This window comes from Macaca thibetana, chromosome 6 (assembly GCF_024542745.1).
Source record: "Macaca thibetana thibetana isolate TM-01 chromosome 6, ASM2454274v1, whole genome shotgun sequence".
Taxonomy (NCBI): domain Eukaryota; kingdom Metazoa; phylum Chordata; class Mammalia; order Primates; family Cercopithecidae; genus Macaca; species Macaca thibetana.
The window spans coordinates 2,813,080-2,839,520 of record NC_065583.1 but is presented as its reverse complement, the minus strand read 5'-3'; the positions used below and the strand labels follow the sequence as shown (position 1 = coordinate 2,839,520).

General features: G+C 45.5%; 2 protein-coding genes and 1 non-coding gene across 6 annotated transcripts in view; all 3 read left to right on the top strand.

The window, feature by feature from the left end:
• The first annotated feature begins 1,197 nt into the window (after positions 1-1,197).
• ZNF354B (zinc finger protein 354B) lies at positions 1,198-26,387 on the top strand. Of its 4 annotated transcripts, none has more exons than XR_007726530.1 (7): positions 1,209-1,386; positions 2,225-2,307; positions 8,129-8,255; positions 8,842-8,937; positions 20,596-22,400; positions 23,824-23,943; positions 25,867-26,387. XR_007726530.1 is itself a non-coding variant. In XM_050794179.1 (6 exons), exons 4-6 carry the CDS (start codon positions 8,222-8,224, stop codon positions 22,176-22,178), a joined length of 1,713 nt encoding a protein of 570 aa, XP_050650136.1. In that variant the 5' UTR covers positions 1,209-1,386; positions 2,225-2,307; positions 4,102-4,313; positions 8,129-8,221; the 3' UTR covers positions 22,179-22,320. The 4 variants fall into 4 exon arrangements, 2 of the variants coding, with proteins under 2 accessions (XP_050650135.1, XP_050650136.1); XR_007726528.1 differs by having other exon boundaries at positions 25,855-26,387; XM_050794179.1 differs by lacking the exons at positions 23,824-23,943; positions 25,867-26,387 and adding an exon at positions 4,102-4,313 and having other exon boundaries at positions 20,596-22,320.
• LOC126957823 (U1 spliceosomal RNA) lies at positions 22,914-23,077 on the top strand. The gene has a single exon (XR_007726979.1). It is a non-coding gene; the product is annotated as a U1 spliceosomal RNA (small nuclear RNA).
• The window catches only part of ZFP2 (ZFP2 zinc finger protein), a 49,422-nt gene continuing 48,922 nt past the window's right edge, over positions 25,942-26,441 (top strand). The window contains exon 1 of the mRNA XM_050794218.1: positions 25,942-26,032. The gene's annotated coding sequence lies outside the window, so the exon portion shown is untranslated. The remainder of the gene's footprint in view (positions 26,033-26,441) is intronic.

The following is a 26,441-nucleotide window of genomic DNA, read 5'->3' as shown; positions in this document are numbered from 1 at the left end:
CCTGTAATCCCAGCACTTTGGGAGGCCGAGATGGGCGGATCACGAGGTCAGGAGATCGAGACCATCCTGGCTAACACAATGAAACCCCGTCTCCACTAAAAATACAAAAAAATTAGCCGGGCGTGGTGGCGGCGCCTGTAGTCCCAGCTACTCGGGAGGCTGAGGCAGGAGAATGGCGGGAACCCGGGAGGCGGAGCTTGCAGTGAGCCGAGATCGCGCCACTGCACTCCAGCCTGGGCGACAGAGCGAGACTCCGCCTCAAAAAAAAAAAAAAAAAAAAAAAAAAGAAGTGGGATTGGTGTATCCTAATATAGCTCTAGTTATAATTTTTTGAGGAACCTCTATACCATTTTCTGTAATGATTGTACCAATTTACATTCTTTCGATAGTGGCCATCCTCATGGGGGTGCAGTGATTTCTTGAGTTTGGGTTCATATTTCTCTTATACCTAGAGATGCTTACCATCTTTTTATATGCTTGTTGCTCATTTGCATATCTTCATTGGAGAATTGCCTATTCAAGTCGTTTGTCCATTTTAAAATCAGGTTTTGGTTTTGTCGTTGTTGAGTTGTAAAAGTTCCATATAAATCCAGTATATATTTCAAATCAGATATATGTTATGTAAGTATTTTCGTCTATTCTGTAGATTGCCTGTTTCCTTTGATTAGCTAAAGTTTTTAAGTTTGATGTAGTCCCATTTGCCTATTTTTGCTGTTATCTGTGCTTCTGATGACATATTCAAGAAATCATTGCCATCTCCAACATCCTTACGTTTTCCCTTTTACTTTAGTAGTTTATAAAAATTTTTGGCCCCACATTTAGGTTTTTAATCAATCTTGAGTTAATTTTTACGTATGGTATAAGGTTAGGTACAGGTTCATCTTTTGCATGTGGAAATCCAGCTTTGTCAACATCTTTTGCGGGAGACGATCCTTTCCCAACTGTGTAGCAGTTGTGTTCGTGCGGCCCGCGCCATCCTGAAATTCACACGGACACAGAGTTGCAAGTTACTGCCCTCCGGGAACCTCCCCTCTTCCGAAGAACCAGGAACCTGGGACCCTACAGCTCACCCGGGCCCTCCGGTAGCGTCTGGGCGCCTAACAGTTCAGCGCGACCCCGCCCCAAAGGCGTGGAACTCCACTTCCCGGGATGCCAGCGTCCTCCGGTGGACTCCATTTCCCAGAGGCCTTCGCGGCCGCCCTGCTCCTCTAGGTCCCAGGCGCGCCCGGAGCTCTCGCCGCCGGGTGAGCGGCGCGGGGCCTGAGGTCGCCCAGGCGTCGGAGGAGCCGGGTCACGAGGCTGGAGTCCGGCCGGGCGGTTCTGGAGCCTCCCGCCTGCGGAGTGCGGCCGGGGAGGCGCGGCCCGGGCACGCCAGATTCTGGGGAGGTGAGCGGCGTGGCTGGCTGAGGGCCTGCGGCCGCCGGGGCTCCGAGGGCCTTTGTGGGCGCGGGTGGGCCCCCCCCCGTCTGTCACCGGCCCCCGCGCGGGGACCTGGACTGTCGCCCCTGGCGGGCGGCTCTGGCACCGCTGCCGATGCTCCTGTCTCTGGCTCGCCGCCGCCGGCCGTGAACGAGGGGCCGGCGTCTCCTCCCGGGCCCACCCTGCCCCGCCGTGGGGGCCTCGCGGACTCGGGGCTCGGGGCGCCGGGACCCCGAGCGCAGGGCGGAGGCAGCCGGCCCCGGTTTCTGAGTCCGTCCCCGGGACGGCCGCCCTTCCCGCCCCCGGACACGCAGCGCTTTCCTCTTCAAAGCCGCTTTCTGTGCGGTCAGGAGAGGATTCCTTGGCGGGAGAGGAACCGGTGGGAAAGGCGTGAGGCGGAGGGAAGTCGTCCCCGGGGCCGTGGCTGTGGGAGTCCCGGCCGGCCTCGCAGGGCCGTGAACGGAGCAGGTGCCCCGGCGCTGCCTCAGTTTCTCGAGCGGTGCGGCGGGTGCTGGTAGTGCCAGCTGGCGCCGAGGGACTCAGCGGCGCGGGGCAGCCCTGGCCCTGGCGGGCTCGGCGGGTCGTGCTGCCGCTGCGGGTCCGGCGTCCCCTCCGTGAGCCCCAAGCCCGTGAGACCTGGGCCTGGACGGCGGCCGGCGCTGCTCCGGTCCGCGGGCTCCCGGCTCCTCCGACTCCCTGTGCGGGCGCCCGGGGTCTTTCTCGGCGGGAGTCGGGGTGTCAGAGCTGCGGGTTCCGGGGCTGGAAAGCATAAGGGGCTTCTTCCCGGCTCCCTTTTCCTTCTCAGATCTGCCTGCTGGAGACTGCACCGTCCTCAGGGGAGAGCCCGGAGAGGACATGGCTGCGGGGCGGCGGGAAGCGAGGCCCCAGGTGAGCTCATTGTCCTTCCAGATCCTCGTGGGTGGATTTTCCCCGCTGACTGAGGTTCTTCACCCGGGACCATCTTCAGCCAGGATGGAGCCCAAGTCCTTTTCCCTTGGAGGAGCTGGTCCGCCCTCATGAGTGGTGCATTCTGTAGGGAGGACCTGCCGCCCTCCCGGTCCATGTCTAGTGGTTCTTTTTTAATTAACACATTTTGTTCACTAAATTTCAATCCATTGCGTGACTAATTTGACAAGTAAGATACCACAAGTCTCTGTATCACTAGGGACGGAACAGACGTGCACACCTGGGAAAAATCCCTGCCTCCTTCACTCAGCCTTGTCTCCTTTCCTAGCCTTTGCAGAAATACTTTTTCTTTTCACCCCTGACAATCCTCATACCACCACCCTTTCCCCAGGCTTCTCCAATGCATAGTTTTTAGTTTTTTCTCTCTCAACTTTGTGAATCATATTCTTTGCTTGTGTCACTCTCTTGAAAGCTGATGTAGACCGTTTTCATTTTTTTTTTTTGAGACGGAGTCTTGCTCTGTAGCCCGGGCTGGAGTGCAGTGGCCCGATCTCAGCTCACTGCAAGCTCCGCCTCCCGGGTTCGCGCCATTCTCCTGCCTCAGCCTCCCGAGTAGCTGGGACTACAGGCGCCCGCCACCTCGCCCGGCTAGTTTTTTGTGTTTTTAGTAGAGACGGGGTTTCACCGTGTTCGCCAGGATGGTCTCGATCTCCTGACCTCGTGATCCGCCCGTCTCGGCCTCCCAAAGTGCTGGGATTACAGGCTTGAGCCACCGCACCCGGCCCGTTTTCATTTTTGTGTAGTGGGAATGAGGAGGCCACCTTTTCTAGGTGAGACAAGAGTGAACAGAGTTGGAGTGGTCACTTGGCTCCCAGGACAGAGAGGAGACCCCTCAGGTAGCCGCAGGAAGGGTTTCATGGGACATCAGTAGTGCAGAGGTAGTGTATGTGGTAGTTAGGAAGTAGGACTGTCAAGCCGGGTGGCAGCGTTTTAACCCATCTCCTCTGTTGCTGTTTGTGGGCCTTGGGCTTCACCTCTCTGTGCCTCAGTTTTCTCACCTATAAAATGGGAATAACAACCGTGCCCACCTCCCAGCATAGATGAGGGGATCACATGAGTTGGTGTATGGAAAGTGTTTGGATCAGGGCTGGTCTCGGAGTAGTTACTGCTCAGTATGTGGTGGTCATGGATGCAGAGTGACGTTATCGTATTAATATATTCATATTCATGTTAATGTTGATAGAAACTGCTGTACAATGTGTTTCGGACCCAGAAGATGTTATTCTTTATTCATTTTTTTGTCTAGCAATAATAGTGTCCACTGAGTGTCTAGCACACCAGGGAGTGAGCTGAGGTCTTTACATTTGTTCCTTCACTCTCACAGTAACACGACAATTACAATTCTTGTTTTACATGTGAGGAAACTGAGGCTCAGAAAAGTTAAGTAACCTGAGCACAGTCCAAGTGCATCTGGCTCTGCGTTCCCTCGGACCACCCAGTAAATCGTTCCTGTGGTGTGTCTTTCCGAGTATGGGCAGACCCAGCCACGTGATACCAGGGTTCTTCTGCGGTCTGGCATTCTCTTGTTTTTGTTTTTGTTTTTTGAGAGGCAGTCTTGCTCTGTTGCCTGGCTGGAGTGGAGTGCAGTGACATGACCTCGGCTCTCTCCAACCTCTGCCTTCCAGGTTCAAGTGATTCCCCTGCCTCAGCCCCCTGAGTAGCTAGGACTACAGGCACATGCTACCATGCCTGGCTAATTTTTTTTTTGTATTTTAGTAGAGACGGGGTTTCGCCATGTTGACCAGGATGGCCTCAATCTCCTCACCTCGTGATCCACCAGCCTCCGCCTCCCAGAGTGCTGGGATTAAAGGTGTGAGCCACCATGCCTGGCAGCATTATCTTTTAGACTAGCCAGCACAGTGGAGTGTGATCTGAGGGTGTGGCCAGAACAGGCTGTTGTGCATTTGAGATGCTCTTTGTCCTTCAAGGTATTCCTATTCTGTTCCCACAGAGGCAAGCTGCTCTCCTGACCAGAACCTTCTCCATCCCTGTGTTTGAGTGAGTCTCTGTGGCATCCTTCCTGTCTATTCTTGCTGCCCATGTGTCAGTAATGTGTAGACCTGTGTGTAAAAATCAGTGAAGGGAATTTTAAGACCAATGAGAGAGTACAGAGTTCACAATTAGAAAACTGGAGTTATGATCCTGCTACTACCTCTAGCAAAGAACATGACCTGGGATCTTGGCTGCCCTGGACCTTGTGTTCTTGTCTCAGGGCCCTATCCAGCTACACAGTTGTTTTTCATTGTTCACATTATTTCATGCATTTTCTAGTCTGCCAGTCAGATCATACATTCTTTGAGAACACAGATCATTTCTTGTACTCTTCCCCAACATGCAAATAATTTGATGCTCTTTCTCACCATAAAAATATTGCAGGGTCATGGTCTAAACTTTAGAGAGTAATACCTTTATATATATACATTTGTAGATGTGTGTATATATTTATGTTTATGAATACATGTGTATATATATGTGCATACTTATGTGTATGTTTATATAGTCGTGTGTTGGTAATGATGTTTTGGTCAATGAAAGACCATAAATGTGACAGTAGTCCCCTAAGTTTAAAACATAGCTGAAAGATTCCTGTCTCCTATTGACTTAGTAGCCATTGTCACATTATAATGCAAGGCTTTGCTCCTGTTTTGTGGTGATGCTGGTATAAACAGACCTACCGTGCAGCCTGCCAGTCCTATGAAAGTATACAACATATGCAACTGTGCAGTTCGTAATACTTGATAATATCTGACTGTGTTGCTGGTTTATGTATCTGTTGTACTGTTCTTGTTATTTTACAGTGTCTTCCTTTTGCTTGTTTTTAAAAAGTTAAGTGTAACAGCCTCAGGCAGGTTCTTCAGGAGGTATCCAGAAGAAAGCTTTGTTCTCCTAGGAGGTGACAGCTGCATGTGTGCCATTGCCCCTGAAGCCCTTCCAGTGGGACAGGATGTAGAGGTGGAAGACAGTGGTGTTGATGATGCTGATCCTCTGTAGGCCTAGACTGATGTGCATATTTATGTCCTAGTTTTTAACAAAAAATTTTTTTTTTTTTTTTTTGAACGGAGTCTTGCTCTGTAGCCCGGGCTGGAGTGCAGTGGCCGGATCTCAGCTCACTGCAAGCTCCGCCTCCCGGGAAACGCCATTCTCCTGCCTCAGCCTCCGGAGTAGCTGGGACTACAGGCGCCCGCCACCTCGCCCGGCTAATTTTTTTTTTTGTATTTTTTTAGTACAGCGGGGTTTCACCGTGTTAGCCAGGATGGTCTCGATCTCCTGACCTCGTGATCCGCCCGTCTCGGCCTCCCAAAGTGTGGGATTACAGGCTTGAGCCACCGCGCCCGTCCAACAAAAAATTTTTTAAAGTAAAAATAAAAGCTTTTAAAATAGGAGAAAGCTTGTAGAATAAGGATATAAGGAAAGAAAATATTTTTGTACAGCTAGACAATGTGTTTAAGATAAGTGTTACTACCAAAGAGTCAAAGTTTGAAAAAATTAACAAGTTGAGAAAGTAAAAGTTACAGTAAGCTAAGGATAATTTGTTGTTAAAGAAAACTTTTGAAAAATAAATTTAGCGTAGCCTAAGCGTACAGTGTTTAAAATGTCTACAGTCTTGCACAGTAGTGTCCTAAGTTGCACATTCACTCACCGCTCACTCAGCCAGGCAACTTCCATTCCTGCACGCTCCATTCATGGCAAGTGCCCTATACAGGTGTACCATTTCTTCTCTTTTATACTGTAGTTTACCATGCCTTTTCTATGTTTAAGTATATTTACATACCATGACTTTTCTATGTTTAAGTATATTTACATACACAGACACCTAGCGTTGGCTTACCGTTCCCTACAGTGTTCAGTTTGGTAACCTGTGGCACAGGTTTGCAGCCTAGGAGCAATAGGCTGTACCATATATATAGCCTGGGTGTGTAGGAGGCCGTTCTACCTAGGTTTGTCTCTTATATTCCCACAGTGATGAAGTGGCTTCACAATGCGTTCTCAGAATGTACCTCCATCACGAATGTGACACATGACTGTATGCTCTACGTATTTCATATATACAGCAGAAAATAAAATCACCCTTAACCCCACCATCTGGAGATAATCACTGTCATTCAGTTTATTGCATGTCTCAATAATTTTCTATGTATATAGAATTTTTTTTTTTTTTTGGAGAGGGAGTCTCACTCTGTCACCCAGGCTGGAGTGCAGTGGCGCAATCTAGGCTCACTGCAAGTTCTGTCTTCTGGGTTCAAGCAGTTCTCCTGCCTCAACCTCCCGAGAAGCTGGGATTACAGGCGCCTGCCACCACACCCAGCTAATTTTTGGTATTTTAGTAGAGACAGGGTTTCACCATGTTGCCCAGGCTGGTCTCGAACTCCTGAGCTCAGGTAATCCACCCACTTCGGCCTCCCAAAGTGCTAGGATTACAGGCATGAGCCACCACACCCGGCCAGAAACATTTTTTTGAATGAGGACAAACTCGAAACGGTGATACATAACGTACTTTGTACTTAACATTTTCATGGGTGTCTTTTTATGTCAACAAATAGCAATTTATGCCATCAGCTCTAATGATTGCCTACTATTTGTATTAATGTGATAATAGCTAACATTTGAACCTTTAATGTGAGCCCGATATGATTTTAAGTGCATTGTGCAGATTATCTTATTAACTATGTGGTAGATTTTGAGAGGCAGTTTTAGAGTACTTTTGAATGGAGCCTAAGACATCTGCCTGGATTGGAATCCCAGCTATACCACTGAACAGCTGTGTGACTTTAAACAAATTTTCTTTTTCTTTTTTGAGATGGAGTCTCTTTCTGTTTCCAGGCTGGAGTGCAGTGGCATGATCTTGGATCACTGCAACCTCCGCCTCCTGGGTTTAAGCGATTCTCCTGCCTCAGCCTCCCGAGTAGCTGGGACTACAGGTGCACACCACCATGCCTGGCTAATGTTTTTATTTTTAGTAGAGATGGGGTTTCACCATGTTGGCCAGGATGGTCTGAATCTCTTAACCTCGTGATCCACCCACCTCTGCCTCCCAAAGTGCTGGGATTACAGGCGTGAGCCACCACACCCAGCCAACTTTAAATTTCTTAGCCTCTCAGTGACTTTGCTTTCTTTGATGCAAAATGGAACAATAACTATCTTTTTCATAAGGTAATTGTGAAGGTTAGATAAGGTATATGCTAATGATTAATATAAAGCTCTAAATATAGTGTCTGGCCCATGTAAAGCATTCACTAAAAGAGAGGTATTCTGATTTTCATCATTATCTTCACGCTTGAATCAGCACACAGGTAGTGCCATAAGTTATTTAACCCAGCCTCTATCAGTGAGTATTTAGGTTGTTACCAGTTTTTTTTGCTACTAACACCATGATAAGTATCCCTGTGCTGGTATTTTTGTGCACTGTTCCTTAAAGTAATTGGTGAGTTAAAGATTATACACAGTTCTAAGTTTTTACCTATTATCAAATTGCCAACAAAAGATTATTCTAATTAAGACTCCCACTAATGGCCGTAATCCCTCTACCCATCTCTTACAGTGGCTGCACAAGGCCTGAATCTCGCTGTGTGCCGCTCAGTATATATTTGTTACTGGCAAATTGTTCATTAAAGGAATGATCTGGAACCTTCAGAAGCTTGAATAGTATCAGAACTGTTATCATGGGTAGCCTGTCTTCCCCACTGCCATCCCGTCCACTCTGTGAGGGGGGTCCTGGGTGAGCTGGAACGACTTGTCCTTACAGGTGTCACTGACGTTCGAGGACGTGGCCGTGCTCTTTACCCGGGATGAGTGGAGAAAGCTGGCTCCTTCTCAGAGAAACTTGTACCGGGATGTGATGCTGGAGAACTACAGGAACCTGGTCTCACTGGGTAAGGAAGTTTCCCCTGTAGAAACAGAATTCGAAAATTGGGATAGCTCAGCACCTCCTTCCCTGAATAAAAGTGGTTGGTCACTGAAAAATTTGAGCTGAGTTTAGGTATTATACAAATCAAATCTCTATAAATAAACATTGAAAACTTTCTTTCTCCTAATAAGTATGGAATTGTTCTGTGTATTGGCAGATGGGTATTGATAATTATCCCCTTCCTGCTACACAATTTCACATTAGAAATTCTCTCATAGTTCAGGCAGCATTTTCCTGCTTTGATTGTTCTGTGGTTTGTTTGCTCATCTCTCAGCAGAGGGCTTACCTCATCCTTCTTCATCCACCTACCATTGCCTTTCCCACTTCTCTTTTCCAGTCAGATGAATCTTGTAAAATTCACCTTCAAAAGGGAATCATATGATGTTTTCTCATTATAAAAAAAGTTACTTGATACATCATTCTATAGATGCCAGTTTTACATCTATACATGCAACATTCCTTCTATAGAAAAGCCACGGTACCCTAGTAATCAGGGCATGCTTTGTTGTGTCAAAACCAAGACCAAGACTTTTTTTTTTGTCTACGTGCAGGACTCCCATTTACCAAACCGAAAGTGATCTCCCTGTTGCAGCAAGGAGAAGATCCCTGGAAGGTGGAGAAAGACAGTTCTGGCGACTCCTCTCTGGGTAAGTGGGTGGCCCAAGGTGCTCGGGAATCGCCGCAGACAGCGGTCTGGTTAATGAGAGGAGGTAGGAGTGTTGGTCGGGAAACTCCTTTGAGGATTCTCAGACCTCAAGAAGGGGTGGGGAAGGGGAAGCCCACTACGATTACTCCCTTGTAATCACTTCCCCATGAATCTCTCAGAATCTCTTTTCTTATTCTTTCCTGTTGTTTTAGAATGGGGCTGTATTTTCATGTATTCAGTCAGCAAACATAGTATATTTAAGGAATTTCAAATAATCACTCTGGCTGAAGCTCAGTGTGTATTTGGGAAAGGAGGAGGTGAGGAAGGAAATAGAAAGCTGGGAAAGGGCCGCGTGGTAAGAGCTTTGGCACAGTTCTAAGAGGTGGAAACTGTCCCATGGAGCACTGGAAATAATTGAAGGATTTGGGCAGGGAATCGTATGGTTCTTGGTATCTTAGAAAAGTTGGTCTGAATCAGAAACAGTTGAGTCTCCATCAGTGTAAGAACAGCTAAGGGACCTGCGGCGTGTCCTTACTCTGGCGTGTCCTTACTCTGGCGTGTCCTTACTCTGGCGAGCATCACCACCCTGAAAACAAGAGTCCAGGGACGTGGACAGAGCTCCCAGCAAGTTACAGAGCATTGTTAGGACGCCACCATCTATGTTCAGTGAAAATTATGTGTATGTGTCATGTGCACGTGAGCCCGGAGAGAAAGGTTAGGATGACACACCTTAGCTGGTGACATCAGTGACACTTGGAATAGGATTGAGAATGGGTCCATGAAAGGAGATGTTATTTACATGTAATGTTTTAAATTTTCACAAAGAGAACATATTCATGACGTTGCCATGTGATTCGAACTTAATACAGATGGTCACTTTGGGAGTATTGTGATTGAAAGTGAGGCAAAACTAGAGGCGGGAAGCCTTGCAGAGTCATTGCAGTCACGGAGGGAGGCAGGAGGTGGGAGGGTCTGGATGACGGCACTTGCCGTGAGTTTGTGAGGGGGGAGGAGGAGGTGCCCACATGATCAGGGCACAGGAGCAGGTGTGTGTGTGATGGATCTCACGTGAGATGTGAGTGAAGTAGTCGGGTGGAGATCGCTGGTGGGCAGGTGTGTAAGTGACAGGGCCGAGACTCAAGAGAGGTCAGGGAGCGGAGCCATCAGCGTGACAGGGGCATTGGAAACCTGGAGCTGGCCGGGTGGAGGCCCGAATTTCAGGAAACAGCATTTGTGAGGTGCTTAAGCAGGAGGAATCTGACAGAGCCCGAGAAGTAATCAGAGGAGAGAAATGGGGAGGGGCCATTGTGGCAGTGGGGGACTGAGCGCGGTTGGGGGACTGAGCGCGGTTGGGGGACTGAGCGCGGTTGGGGGACTGAGAGTGGTTGGGGGACTGAGAGCGGTTGAGCTGGGGGTACTCTGGCTCTGGGGGATCGAGGCTGAACCCTCGCCCACAGCTTTGTTGTCCCTTGTATAGCACTGGGCAGAAAAAGGGATGCAGGTCTTGCGCTTCTGGAGTGCACGATCTAGTAGGGGACAAGGTGAACACACTCATTGCACACAAGGCACAGAAGGACACGTTCCAGTGAGGACCACGTGGGAAAGACACTTGGTGCTTTGAGAGTGCAGAGCAGGCAGTTGGCGCCAGCAAAGGCTTCCCTGAGGAAGGACCTGGGATCAAAGGACTGAAGAATTGCCCCAGGCCTAACAAATGGGGTTCATGGCCGGGCACAGTGGCTCATGCCTGTGATCCCAGCACTTTGGGAGGCTGAGGCGGTTGGATCACAAAGTCAGGAGATCAAGACCATCCTGGCTAACATGGTGAAACCCCGTCTCTACTAAAAATACAAAAAAAATTAGCTGGGCGTGGTGGTGGGTGCCTGTAGTACCAGCTACTCGGGAGGCTGAGGCAGGAGAATGGCGTGAACCCAGGAGGCGGAGCTTGTAGTGAGCCGAGATCGTGCCACTGCACTCCAGCCTGGGCGACAGAGCGAGATTCCGTCTCAAAAAAAAATAATAATGATAATAATAAAAGATTTTCCCTAGTTGTTACAAATATCAAAATTTCATTCCTTTTTGCTCTTGACTAGAATTCCATTGCACAGATGTACCACAGTTTACGCACTCGTGGAAGGACATTTGTGTTGTGTGACATTTGTTTCCAGTTTGGGGCAACTGTGAAGAAAAACAAGTTACAGTGAGGAGCTGCAGGGCAGCCTTGGTCCCCATGGCCCTGTGCTGGGGAGAGCTTCCTCGTGATGATAGCTTGAACTTTTTTTTTTTTTTTTTTTTTTTTTTGAGACGGAGTCTTGCTCTGTGCCCCAGGCTGGAGTGCAGTGGCGCGATCTCGGCTCACTGCAAGCTCCGCTCCCCCGGGTTCACGCCATTCTCCTGCCTGGGGACTACAGGCGCCCACCACCTCACCCCGGCTAATTTTCTTGTATTTTTAGTAGAGACGGGGTTTCACCGTGTTAGCTCTCGATCTCCTGACCTCGTGATCCGCCCGTCTCGGCCTCCCAAAGTGCTGGGATTACAGGCTTGAGCCACCGCGCCCGGCCACTTTTTTTTTTTTTAATGGGGAACCACACTTGTGTTTTTAATCTCCTTTGATAGAAATACACTAATTTTTTATTAAATTAATTTTTATTAAATTTATTATTTAATTTTTTATTAAATTAAAATTTAATGAACTGCCAGAGGCCACCACAAAGTAAGCGGAATGCAAGCAGCAGGGAACCCGGTAAGATTTAAGAGGGGCGTCAGTCTGGCCATTATGTGTGGGCTGAGTCTGGTGTGGAAGATGAGGAAGAGAAGAAAGAATTGTTCCTTTCCCCCTTAACTGGGGAGCATCTGATGGCTGAGTAAGTCTTTCCTCTAGAGAGAAGTATTAACAGACTGAAAATATGACTGGAGTCCAGAGCTGTCCAGAGGGATGCCGGGCACCTGGTAGTGTTGTCAGTCAGTCCCTTTTCAGATTCGGGAGGATGGCCCTGCGGGAAAACCGTGAGCAGTTTATTGAGTAAGGAAGGACGTCAGAGCTGTTTTCTGCCCAGTTCCTCTTGGTGGGATGACCTTCTTCCTCCTCTTGTCAGATGGAAGTCAGATGGCATTCCTAGGGTGCTGACATGTGCTTGCATCTCTGCTGCACCCCTGGTGGGGCTCCTGTATGCCTGGACTAAGATTGCCTCAGGACAGCTTCCTTTTCCCATGAGAGCTCACTTCATTGAGAGCATGGTTGAAGGACTGGGATGTTCCTGGAATTTCTCAGATTATTAACTCTAGCTCAAACCAAACACTCAACCTGTAGGCTGGGTATGGTGGCTCATGCCTGTAATTCCAGCACTTTGGGAGGCCGAGGTGGGAGGATCACTTGAGCTCAGGAGTTTCGAGACCAACCTTGGTAACATAGACCCTGTCTGTGTTTATGTAACTTTAAAATAGAAAGAAAATATTTTAGACAAAAACCTACCCTTTGAACAGCCAGTGATGGAAAAACTTGCGCTCCCAGTGATAGGATTCTCTGGAACCTCCAGTGGCCTCAAAATGTACTTGTACAAAGTTACTTTCTTTTGAGCTGGACTCTTGCTCTGTGGCCCAGGCTGGAGTGCATTGGCGTGATCTCAGCTCACTGCAGTGCCCTCCTCCCAGGTTCAAGCGATTCTTGTGCTTCAGTCTCTCAAGTAGCTGGGATTACAGGCGCACACCACCATGCCGGGCTAATTTCTGGCTTTTTTTTTTAGTAGAGACTGGGTTTTGCCACGTTGGTCAGGCTGGTCTCGAACTGACCCCAAGTGATCTGTCCGCCTCAGCCTCCCAAAGGGCTGGGATTACAGGTGTGAGCCACCACGCCCGGCCTGCTTTGTTTCCTTACTGCGAGAAGCCATCTTGGGCAGGCTGAATTGTGCGGGGTGGTGAGCGGAGGGTTGCTCAGCAAGGTTTGCCGGAGCTGCGACCGCACGCAGGGAGGGCTCTCTTTTCCTCATTTGCACAGAATGCTGTGGGGCTTAGCAGCAGCCCTTATGACGTGGCCTGGAATGGTTTTAAAAAGTGACTGCTTACAAGATGGAAGTGTGGCCACCATCTTGTAAGCCCTGTTTCATTTTACTTGTGTTTGTAGAGATGGAGGTCTTGCTATGCTGCCCAGGCTGTTTTTGAACTCTTGGCCTCAAGCAATCCTCCCATGTCAGCCTCCCAAAATGCTGGGATTATAGGTCCCTCAGTGCTCTGAAAATGTGGGCTCCTCTCCCACTTGAGTGCTGGCTGCATATCTCAGCTTGGCACTGCCAGGCTGCCCACCACAGCTCTGGGGTGATCTCGGTTTATGTTCCCTCCCTAGCTTGGAGGCAACAGGGGAAGGGACTTGGTTGGCGGTGGTTGTGACAGAGAGCCCTTCACTTGTCTGTGAGCCTCTCTACCCTAAAGAGATGCAGAACCACTGTCCATCAGTGCAGTTGGCCCAGGGTGGGTGGCTGCCCGGTGCCCAAGATGGGGAGGGAGGCCCTGCCTGGGGAGGAACAGGAGGAGCTGGCAGGGGAAGGGAGGTCACCAGCAAGACAGACGGACTGCTGCTTATGGCAACTGCAGCTTCCTGGAGGTACAGCTAAAGTACTCAGGGTTTTTGTTCCTTCCCCAGTCCAAGGGTAGCAAGGGCAATAGCACTGCAGTGGCAGCGACAGAGGGACTTCCGATTGCCTCTGTCAGTTCCACCTCAGAAACATGGAGCCACTGCTACTGGGAATCTTCAACCGAGGGGTGAGGTGGCTGCACTGCCGGCCTGAGGTGGGGGATCTGCCTGGTGAAGAGTCAGGGATTAGTGCTCACAGGGAGAGGAGACTGAGCTCCCGTCCGTATGGTGACTGTGGCATGCTGGAGGCGCAAGTGAAGGCTTCACTGTTTCTTCCCCAGACCGAGGGCAGCAGGTGCAGGACTGCCGCTGTGGCAGTGGCATAGGGGCTATCAGTTGCCTCCGGGAGCCCTTCCTCAGGGAAGCACAGAGCCGCTACCAGTGGGAGTACTCAGCCAGGGGAGGGACGGCTGTTCTGCTGTCCAAAGCCAGGGTCCCTGCCTGGTGAGGAGTTGGGTATGGGAACTCACAAGGTAGAGAGACTGGGCTCATCTCCACGTGGTGGCTGTGGTGTACCAGAGGTACCAGCGTAGCGACCGGGCCCTGGGTTCCTTCCCCAAGCCAAGGGTGGATAGTGGTACCATTTCAGCTACAGTGGTGGAGGGGCTGTGGGTTCTCACATTTCCTCCTCAGAGAAAGGCAGAGCCACCTCCAACTGAAGCATTCAGGTAGGCTTGATGGTTGTGCTGGAGTCCCAGGTCAGGGGGACCCTGTCCAGTGAGGAGAAGTGGAAATGGAGACCTGTGTGGGAAGCAGTCTGGCCACTTTTGGTGGGGAGGCTGTGTTCTTCTTGGAGTTCTGTTCCAGTCCCTAATCACTGTGCACCCTCCAGAGCCTGAGGGCAACAGCAGTGAGGGCTGTGGCACAGCAGAAGTAGCAGCCTGCCTCTCCCTTTGGGAGCTCTGACCTGGGGAAGTACAGAGTGCTACTGGCCCGGAGCCTAGGCAGGGCTGCTGTGGTCATGCTAGGGTCCCAGGACGATGCATATTTCGGCCTGCTTGATGGCATCCCTACATGGCTCTTAAGTTCTGCTCACTTTTCAAATATTTTCTTCTTTTTCTTCCTTAGACTCAAGTAATTTTAATTGTCCTATCTTAAAGTTTGTTGATTTTCCCTATGGCCTGCTTAAACCTTTTGAATTTCCCTAGTGAAATTTTCATTTCGGTTGTTATACTTTGAAATCCTAGAATTTCTTCTTGGTTTCTTGTTGTTTTCTTTGTATTGATAGTTGGATTTGTTCATCATTTCCGTGAGTCGTTCATGTTTCCCTTTAGCTCTGAGCATCTTCATGATAGTTGTCTTTGTGTCGCATGCCACCATCTGGTCTTCTCCACAGATGTTTTCTGTTTATTTTGTTCTGTTGACTGAACCATACTTTCCTATTTTTTTATGCCTTTTTTTTTTTTTTTTTTTTTTGTCTTACAATGTTGTAACTCAGGATTAGATCTTCCCACTTCCATAAGATTTGCTGGGTTTTGTTTTGGTTTGGTTTTTGTTTTCTTGTTGCTATAGGGTGGCACTAGTCCAGGAATTAGCCTGAAGTATAAACTGTAGGTCTTCTCACATTTTTTTCTGAGCCCACGTCTTCCCTGGCCTTGTGCAGTGACTTTCTAAATTCCCCATGTGTGCAGTTGCTTTTTGTTTTGTTTTGTTTTGTTTTTGAGATGGAATCTTGCTCTGCTGCCCAGGCTGGAGTGCAGGGGCGCAATCTCAGCTTACTGCAACCTCCACCTTTTGGGTTTAAGCGATTCTTCTGCCTCAGCCTCCTGAGTAGCTGGGATTACAGGGACCTGCCACCACACCTGGCTAATTTTTATGTTTTTAGTAGAGACAAGATTTCTGCATGTTGGCCAGGCTGGTCTCGAACTCCTGACCTCAAGTGATCCGCCCACCTAGGCCTTCCAAAGTGCTGGGGTTACAGGTGTGAGCCACCATGCCAAATGTCCTTATCCTTAAATGTCTGATTCCCCAAAGCAGAAAAAGGGGAACAGAAGAGGAAAAAAGTGGGTACTGTTCCTTAAATCCTCTGGAAGCCACATCAGGTCAGTGGGGATTGCAAAAATGGCAGCCTGGATTTGTGTCTGCATCTCCGTGACTTAAAGCAGTAATTTGCAGTCAGAACCCAGATCCCCGTTATTGGAGAACAAGGTCTTTATTGCCACTTTGGCCACCAAAGGCCAATCTAGGGATGCTAGTACGGCTTGAAGCCAGGAGATTTAGAGATTGGAGATGGGTAGCTGCTGCCAACTGAAATTAATTTCACTCAACTGGCCAGGCCTTCCCCTAGAAGCTTACAAGCCTTCAAATAGTTTCCAGAGTTTCAAAATAGTTGTATCAGACAGATTCTGACAGCTCAGTTGTCTAGGTGGATAGATAGAACCTTGGTGCTTCCTAGTCTACCATCTTCCCTGACATCCACTTTTTCTTTTACCTTACATTTATTTTGCCCTTTTGGCATTTTCTGTCTTCAAGTATGTATGTTGTATGCCACCATCTGGAGTTTTGATGGGGAGTGCTACTGATGTCTACTGGGTAGCATACTGAGGATGAGGTCTTGCATGAAAGTCACAGTTATGACGTTAATTCTTATCATTTGGGGAAGAGATTTTGATAGGTTGCTTGTCACACATCCATCATTATCTTCAGCTACCCAGAAGGCTTTGTTATTTACTCTTTAAATGTACATTTTATGGCACTTAACCTCAGTGCCCATTTAGGTCTCTTCCAAGCATACTTGCCTTTCTTTTCTGTTCTAAAGCCTTTTAAAATAAACTTTCACTCCTGCTCTGGAAAGAAAGAAAGAAACATACATTTTGTCATTTGATAAATATTTAAATTTTCCACTTGGAAGTTTTTTTTTGTTGTTTGTTTGTTTGTTTGTTTTTGAGATGGAGTTTTGCTCCTGTTACCCAGGCAGGAGGCACAATCTTGGCTCACTGCAACCTCTGCTTCTTGGGTTCAAGTGATTCTCCTGCCTTAGCCTCCCAAGTAGCTGGGATTACAGGCATGCACTACCACACCTGGCTAATTTTGTATTTTTAGTAGAGATGGGGTTTCACCATATTGGTCAGGCTGGTCTCGAACTCCTGACCTCAAATGATGCACTTGCCTTGGCCTCCCAAAGTGCTGAGATTATGGGTGTGAGCCACTACACCCAGCTGAAAGTATGTATATTTTAGGACCTTGTCTGTGTGTGCTGCTTTTTTTTTTTTTGAGCTGGAGTCTCGCTCTGTTGCCCAGGCTGGAGTGCAGTGGTGCCATCTCGGCTCATTTCAGCCTCTGCCTCCCAGGTTCAAGTGATTCTTCCTCTCAGCCTCCCGAGTAGCTGGGATTACAGGCGTGTGCCACCACACACAACTAATTTTTGTGTTTAGTAGAGATGGGGTTTCACCATGTTGGCTAGGCTGGTCTCAAACTTCTGACCTTAAGAGATCTGCCTGCCTTGGCCTCCCAAAGTGCTAGGATTACAGATGGGAGCCGCTGTGCCCAGCCTGTATGCTGATTTCTTTGCAGAAATGAGAGGTTTTGTTGTTGTTGTTGTTGTTGTTGTTTTTGTATTTTTTTTGAGACAGAGTCTTGCTCAGCTGCCCAGGCTGGAGTGCGGTGGCCCAATCTTGGCTCACTGCAATCACCATTTCCCAGGTTCAAGCCATTCTCCTGTCTCAGCCTCCCAAGTAGCTGGGATTACAGGCATCCGCCATCATGCCCAGCTAATTTTTGTGTTTTAGAAGAGACAGGGTTTCAACATGTTGATCAGGATGGCCTTGAACTCCTGACCTCCCATGATCCGCCCGCATCGGCCTCCCAAAGTGCTAGGATTACAGGCATGAGCTGCCATGCCCGGCCCAGAAACCAGAGTTTTAAAATTACATCTTTCTTAGTAGGTATGGGCTATAAAAGGAAAAAGATTAACTCACTCACTCCTGTTACAAGGAAGGACAGAAAGTGGAAGAAAACTTCATTTTTAGTTTTGTTGTAGAAAAGTTCGAGCATATATGAAAGTAGAATAGGCTGGGCATGGTGGCTCACGCCTGTAATCCCAGCACTTCGGGAGGCCAAGGCGGGTGGATCACGAGGTCAGGAGATTGAGACCATCCTGGCTAACACGGTGAAACCCCATCTCTACTAAAAATACAGAAACAAAATTAGCCGGGCATAGTGGTGGGTGCCTGTAGTCCCAGCTACTAGGGAGGCTGAGGTGAGAGGATGGCGTGAACCTGGGAGGTGGAGGTTGCAGTGAGGTGAGATCACACCACTGTACTCCAGCCTGGGCGACAAAGCGAGACTCCGTCATAAAGTAATATAATATGACTTCCCATGTATTCATCATCCAATTTCTTTCTTTTCTTTTTTTTATTTTATTTTATTTTATTTTTTAAGAGTCTCACTCTCTTGCCAGGCTTGAGTGCAGTGGAGCCATCTTGGCTCACTGCAACCTCTGCCTCTTGGGTTCAAGCGATTCTCCTGCCTCAGCCTCTTGAATAGCTGGGACTACAGGGGCATGCCACCACACCCAGCTAATTTTTGTATTTTCAGTAGAGACGGGGTTTCACTATGTTGGTCAGGATGGCCTCGATCTCTTGACCTCATGATCTGCCTGCCTCGGCCTCCCAAAGTTTTGGGATTACAGGTATGAGCCACCGCGCCCGGACCTCGCTCTTTTTCCGCCTCCCGGGTGTTTCTTTTAGCTGGGACTCTTTTTTTTTTTTTTTAGTAGAGACGGGGTTTCACCGTGTTCGCCAGGATGGTCTCGATCTCCTGACCTCGTGATCCACCTGTCTCGGCCTCCCAAGGATAGGGTCCACCGCGCCCCGGCCTCTTACTTTGTCACCCAGGCTGGATGGAATTACATAATCATGGCTTATTGTAGCCTCCTGGGCTCAAGTGATCCTCCTGTGTCAGCCTTTTGTGTAGCTAGGACTGCAGACGAGTGCCACTATGCCCAGCTAATTTATTTTGCTTGTTTGTTTGTTTGATGTTACTGTATTGCGCAGGCTGATCTCGAACTCCTGGGCTCTCCTTGGCCTCCCAAATTGCTGGGATTACAGGGAGAAGCCACTATACCTAGCCCATCACCCAATTTCAGCAGTTGTCAACTCATGGTCAATTTTTTTTTTTTTTTTTGAGATGCAGTTTTGCTCTTGTTACCTAGGCTGGAGTGCAATGGCATGATCTTGGCTCACTGCAACCTCTGCCCACTAGGTTCAAGTGATTTTCCTGCCTCAGCCTCCCGAGTTGTTAGCATTACAGGCGCCCGCCACCACGCCCAGCTAATATTTGTTATTTTTAGTATAGATGGGGTTTCGCCATGTTTTCCAGGCAGGTCTCAAACTCCTGACCTCAGGTAATCCACCTGCCTCAGCCTCCCAAAGTGCTGGGATTACAGGTGTGAGCCACCACACCCGGCCAATTCATGATCATTTCTGTTTCATCTGTTCCAGTGATTATCTAGTGATTATCTACCAGGTGCCAATTCATGATTATTTCTGTTTCATCTGTTCCAATGATTATCTACCAGGACTGATTTTGTCATTTGTCAATGTCTTGAAAGATTTTTGCTTGTCACAGTCCTGGAGGGAGGAATTGTGAGGGGCAGGTGCTACTGATTTCTGTTGGGTGGAGATCAAGTATGTTGCTAAACATTCCACAATGCACAGGGCAGCCCACACTATCCACACAACTAAAAAATTAGCCCAAAATGTCATCTGAGGTTGAGAAATCCTTAACTATATCTTGTCTTAATGCACTGACATTTTTATAATGTTATTACATCCAAGAATAGGAGAAGTGATTATTTGTTCAGATGTACTTTAATGTCATTCATCAGATATGTCATTCAAGACTGGTATAAAATTTCCCTTGTATAGGTTTTTCCTATTACTTATAAATTTACTACTCTGATTCTTAGTATAAGTTAAGGCTATTGATTTTAATGTGTCAGTTTTATATCCAGCTACTTCACTGAGTGAGTTTTATCATTCATTCGCTGGACTGTTTTTTTGAGATGGAGTCTCGCTCTGTCACCCAGGCACAATCTCGGCTCACTGCAGCCTCCACCTCCCAGGTTCAAACAATTCTCCTGCCTCTGCCTCCCGAGTAGCTAGGATTACAGGTGTGCGCCACAATGCCCAGATAATTTTTGTATTTTTAGTAGAGATGGGGTTTTATTATGTTGGCCAGGATGGTCTTGATCCATTCTCTGGACTTTTTAGTATTATATTATCTGCAAGTAGAGGTAGTTTTACTTTCTCTTTACTCATATGTAATTGATTTATATTGCCTGATTGCATTGGTTAATATGTCTAGTACAGTGTTAAATTGTAGGGAAAATAATGGGTGTCTTTGCCTTGTTCTTGAGCATTGCAGAAATACCTCTAGTGTATTTAGTAGGTACTAGCTTTAGGACAAAGGTCTATGTATTTTATCATATTGAGGAAGTATCCCTCAGTTCATTTTTGCTTGAGTGTTTTTATTGTCTGTGGTGCTGAATTTTGTTGAACATTTTCTCAGCATCTCTAGATGTATATTATTCCTTATATGCATTTAATGTACTATAATAAGTGCTATAATAAGGGGAGTGAGTTGTTGGAACTCAAAGTTAGGAAAAGGTACACAGAGGAGTTAACATTTGAACTGAATCTGAGGGATACAAAGGAGTTTGGAATGTAGGAAAAGGAGGGAAGACATTCAGGAGTATAAATAATTACAGGAATGGGGTAATATATGAGACCATCATAGGCTTTGGGTACCAGATTATATTTCCTAAATTCATATGCCGCCTCCTTCTCTAATCCCTCTGCTCCATTCTCTTGGTCACTCTTACACATTCACCTGTCTTAAATGAGTTTGCCTTATTCATTTGTTCACTTAGCAGTTCAGCTGTCATCCATTATTTTATATAGTGTTTTTAAAAATTTTGTCCTCTTTTAGTCATATAGCAAACCCTTACTGAGATATCATTAATCCCTTCTACACATTTAGTCTCAGTCTATCACATGAATCATGGGCTGTTGCTTTCTTTTTTTCTTTTTTCAGGATGTAAGAGCACACCTAAAATGACAAAGTCATCTCAAACTCAGGATTCATTTCAGGAGCAGATGAGGAAAAGACTGAAAAGGGTTGAACCCTGGAACTTCATACCAGAAAGACCTTGCATATATGAAGAGAAATTAAAGAAACAGCAGGACAAAAATGAAAATTTACAAATATTTTCAGTTGCCCATACAAAAATCCTTACTGTAGATAGAAGCCATAAAAATGTTGAATTTGGCCAAAACTTCTACCTGAAATCAGTCTTCATTAAGCAACAGAGATTTGCTAGAGAAAAAACTCCATCAAAATGTGAAATACAAAGAAATAGTTTCAAGCAGAATTCAAATTTACTTAACCAATCAAAAATCAAAACAGCAGAGAAACGCTATAAATGCAGTACATGTGAAAAATCCTTCATTCACAATTCATCCCTTCGTAAACATCAGAAAAACCACACTGGAGAAAAATTATTTAAATGTAAAGAATGTTTAAAAGCTTTCAGCCAAAGTTCTGCTCTGATTCAGCATCAAAGAACTCACACAGGAGAGAAACCCTATATATGTAAAGAATGTGGGAAAGCCTTCAGCCATAGTGCATCCCTTTGTAAGCATCTAAGAACCCATACTGTGGAGAAATGCTATAGATGTAAAGAATGTGGTAAATCCTTCAGCCGAAGGTCTGGGCTTTTTATACATCAAAAAATCCATGCTCAAGGAAATCCTAATAAATATAATCCAGGTAGGAAGGCATCTAGTTGCAGCACATCCCTTTCTGGAAGTCAGAAAATTCATCTCAGAAAGAAGTCCTACTTATGTAATGAATGTGGCAACACCTTTAAGTCTAGCTCATCCCTTCGTTATCATCAGAGAATTCACACAGGAGAGAAACCTTTCAAATGTAGTGAATGTGGGAGAGCCTTCAGCCAGAGTGCATCTCTTATTCAACATGAAAGAATTCACACTGGAGAAAAGCCCTATCGATGCAATGAATGTGGGAAAGGCTTTACTTCTATTTCACGACTTAATAGACACCGAATAATTCATACTGGAGAGAAATTGTATACTTGTAATGAATGTGGTAAAGCCTTAAGTTCCCACTCAACACTTATTATTCATGAGCGAATTCATACCGGAGAGAAACCCTGTAAATGTAAAGTATGTGGAAAAGCCTTCAGACAGAGTTCAGCTCTCATTCAGCATCAGAGAATGCATACTGGAGAAAGACCCTATAAATGTAATGAGTGTGGGAAAACTTTCAGGTGTAACTCATCGCTTAGTAATCACCAGAGAATTCATACTGGAGAGAAACCATATCGATGTGTAGAATGTGGGATGTCTTTTGGCCAAAGTGCAGCTCTGATTCAACATCAGAGGATTCATACAGGAGAAAAACCCTTTAAGTGTAATACATGTGGAAAAACTTTTAGACAAAGCTCATCACTTATTGCACATCAAAGAATTCATACTGGAGAGAAACCTTATGAATGTAATGCATGTGGGAAACTCTTTAGCCAGAGGTCATCCCTCATGAATCATTATAAAATTCATACTGAAGAGGACTCCTTAAAAGCCGATATGCATGTGTGAAAACCTTAAACCAAAGCTCATCAGAGAATACATACTTGAGAGTGATTTATTAAATATAATGACTATGAGAAAACGTGTACTTCTCACCAGATACTAAGTTTTAAGAATAAACTTTAGCTATATAATAACTATCGGGAAAGCTTTTATGCTTGTCAGTTTTTAAAATATCCCAAGACAGTTCACTGTTGCAGACATTGAAATTGGCCATTTGTAAGATAAAAGGTATGTTTATAAATCTCTATATAATATATACTATCTATGACATGCAAAAATGAGAACAGTCTGGGTGTGGAGGTGCTGAATTTTTCATTAGAAAAACAATTGTGTAAGCTACTATTATATAAATATAAGTATATTTATTACAGCAGATATTTTCTTTTTTTTTTTTTTTTTTTTGAGACGGAGTCTCGCTCTGCTGCCCGGGCTGGAGTGCAGTGGCCGGATCTCAGCTCACTGCAAGCTCCGCCTCCCGGGTTCCCGCCATTCTCCTGCCTCAGCCTCCCGAGTAGCTGGGACTACAGGCGCCGCCACCTCGCCCGGCTAGTTTTTTGTATTTTTTAATAGAGACGGGGTTTCACCGTGTTAGCCAGGATGGTCTCGATCTCCTGACCTCGTGATCCGCCCGTCTCGGCCTCCCAAAGTGCTGGGATTACAGGCTTGAGCCACCGCGCCCGGCCCTACAGCAGACATTTTCATAGCAAACAAAACAATTGGTCTTAAAAATATATGCAATATATACTTACCTGGCAGGGGAGACACCATGATCACGAAGGTGGTTTTCCCAGAGCAAGGCTTATCCATTGCCCTCTGGATGTGCCGACCCCTTCAGTTTGCCAAAATGTGGAAAGCTCGACTGCATAATTTATGGTAGTGGGGGACTACATTCGCGCTTTCTCCTAATATATATATACACACACACACACACACACACGCAGTATTAGAGCAAAGGACCAAATAAGAGATGAAAACTAACTGAACGACCTCTTAGTGTCTGGAATTTACCTTTTCCTGACCTATTGTCAAACTTCATGCATGACTTTTATTAAAAAAAAAAAAATCTGTTACCTTCTTCGTTCTAGTCATTTCCAAACATCTAATAGCTTCCCATATTTGCTACACATTTCCTAGTTTTGTTTTCAGAAGTTTTTCTTTATTGTCTTGAAGTCATATTTATTATGAAACCATACTTGCTATGCTCTGAACAGTAATGTTAGATAGTTTAGGTTGAAGCATTTTGTTTGTTGAGGCAATCACTTCAAGGTTAAAGCTATTAATATTTTTTTAGTTGGCTGCAGATGAAATCCTAATTGTTTAAAGAGCCTATCACTTGTGACAATTTTCAAAAGGAATCAGTTTATGAAAGAAAAGTTTGTTTTCCTCATAGGGTTTTTAAGGTTTCAGACTGCAAAGGAAATGCTTTAGAAATAATTATAAATTTCAAAACTGATTTACTTAGTAATGTTTGTTTATGCCCGAGTTTGGGCCAGATATTATCCTGAGCTCTAGAAATTTAATGAAGAAAGAAACAGACCTTAAGTCACGAATTGAGTGGATGGAGACGAGAAGGTTAAAGGGAGTAAGCAAATTATTATGTGTTAAAGGGGTTTTCACAGGTAAATAGTTAAGCTATGATACTGTGTTGCAGAATACAAATGGAGAGATTTGCATGGGATGCAGAAATATGGAAGACTAACCAAGCAAACCAGGAGAGACCAGCAATAGTGTCCCAGAGACCATGATGTCTGAGCCCAGTTTTGGAAGAATAGTAGGTATTCTTCATAAAGTGAGATTCTAAATAGAGAGAACCACATATGCGAAGGTATAGTATGGGTGGGTAACAGCATACTACATTTGTAGACAATATAGGAAGTAATGAAAAAAGATACTAAAGCTTGAGAAGAAGGCAGTGGCTAGGTAACAAAAGGTCTTACTTGCCAAACTAAGGAATTTGAATTTTATTCTGAAATTTAGGGTACCAAGTATCGATTTTAAGTAATGGAACCTGTATTGCATGAATGTGTAGAAGATGAATTTAGGAGATTGAAGATTGCTGAACAGACTGAAGCCTAGAATTCAGCCTCCGGTGATGAGTGAAGGAGGCTCTAAGCTTAAGCAAGGATAGTCAGTGAAGAATATGTTGCACATGCTAATGTAGTAAGAATAGATAGGGCATAGTTTTTGAAATCAAATAATTGGGGAAGGTGATTGACACACAGGGTAGATTAACTGCTAGGTTTGTGCCTTAGTTACCTGGATAGATGGTGGTGTGATATGCCTTGTAGGCAATATAGGGGTAAACAGTTTGATTTTATACATGTTAAATTAGTCATCCAAACCCAAAAGGTCAATTTGAGCTGGATGGCTTGAGTTAGGAGTACTTAAGATATAGTTAGTAGTGAAAAGCTTGGCACATGTAAATTGACCATGAGAATGTATAGATTGAAATGAGAAAGGGATCATGGGTACAACCCAGGAAAACATCAATATACAAGAAGTAGATGAAGGAATTGTGCAAGGATGAAAAGGAATGGCCCTTTATGTAGGAGAGAAGGCAGAAGAGTGATGTCACTGAGCCCAAGGGATAAATGAATCTCAGATGGGCAGTAGTGTCAGGTGCTATAAATGAAGTAATAAGGAGAGTAAATTGGTAAATAAGGAGATAATTGTAGACTTTGGCAAGAGAAATTTCATTGAAGGAGGGTGAACAAGTAGACTGTTGAAGACTGTATTTCAAATATAATTGAAGGGAAGAATGACTTAGGGAGCATTTCTATTTTAATGATTTAATGTATATACTTGTTGAGGGTGGATTAAAGAAGACATCGCTGGGAGGAACAACTTTTCTGAAATAAATTCGAGTCATAGCATAGGTGGAGGAATTAACCTTAACTTCAGGGAGGGAAAAGCCCACATAAAGATGGGAATACAGGTAAGTGATTTGGAGGTGAAGGAATTTTCTGCCTGCTGACTCATGTTCTCTAAGATAGGAGAAAGACTTCATTTTTTAAGTTGTTGCTAAGAGTCGCAATTTGGGTATTTGGGTGCTTAATGAGTTTCAGTCCTTGCCCTGGAGGTTTCTTGGGAAGTCAAGGCTCTTGAGTTTTATTTCCTACCCCTGTTTCAATAAGAAATCACCATGTTTGTCAGTTTCATGTATTTGATAGTTGTTATTTTTAATTATAAGAAAAAAATTTGCTTGTGAATTAAAGTTTGAAAACTCAGGAAGGGAGAGAAAATGCTTTTTAAAAAGTGGTAAATCTGAAGAGACTGGAAAGAAATGTCAGAATTCAACAGGCATGTGGAGGTAGATGGAAAGGCATTACAAATTGGGGAAAAGCTTGTTCAGTGGCAAGGAGGCATGATGTGTTCACGGTATTATTGCAAATTGTATTTTAAAACTTCATTCCTGTTTGTTACTAGTATATAGAAGTATAATTGGTTTTTGTATATTGACCTTGTATTCAGCAACCTAGCTAAATTTACTTATTTCTAATAGCTTGCTTGTAGATTCTTTTGGATATTCTGCACATACGATCATCTAAATAATTTCCGTTCTATTTCTCCTTTCCAATCATAATACATTTTATTTATTTTTCTTACGTTATAGCACTAGCACAGGCCAGTACATTGTTGAATAGAAACGATAAGTATATTTCTCTATTTAATATTATGTTAGCTTTCTTTCCAGGCTGGGCATGGTGGCTCACACCTGTAATCCCAGCACTTTGGGAGTCCAAGACAAGAAGATTGCTTGAGCCCAGGAGTTCGAGACCAGCCTGAGCAACAACAACAGCAACAAAATTAGCCAGGCATAGTGGTGCACATCTGTAGTCCCAGCTACTTGGGATGCTGAGGTAAGAGAATTGCTTGAGCTCAGGAGGTTGAAGCTGCAGTGAGCTACGATCCCACCACTGCACTCCAGCTTGGGGAAAGAGCAAGACTCTGCCTCCCCCGTGCACGCCCCCCACCCCTGCCCCCACCAAAAAAATTGTTTGTGGATCCCTGTTACCAGAATAAGGACATTCCCTCATATTCCTAGTGTGATGTGAGTTTTTATCATAAAAGGGAGTAATATTTTGTCATGTCCATTTTCTGCATTGGTTGAAATGATCATTTTGTTTTTCTCTTCATTCTTTTAATAGATAATTGTCTGAATTTTGGTGTTACCCAATGTTTCATTCCTGAAATAAATTCTACTTAGTCATGATATATCATGATGTATGTGTATGTGTATATAAGATCAGGTTTCTTCTGTAGTAAGCA

Bases quoted from the DNA above. Each gene is read 5' to 3' on its own strand.
- ZNF354B (XM_050794178.1), top strand. From the start codon at position 2,275: ATGGCTGCGGGGCGGCGGGAAGCGAGGCCCCAG. The intron at 2,308-8,128 runs GTGAGCTCATTG...TTGTCCTTACAG, and splicing joins GGCGGGAAGCGAGGCCCCAG to GTGTCACTGACGTTCGAGGA. The intron at 8,256-8,841 runs GTAAGGAAGTTT...GTCTACGTGCAG, and splicing joins CAGGAACCTGGTCTCACTGG to GACTCCCATTTACCAAACCG.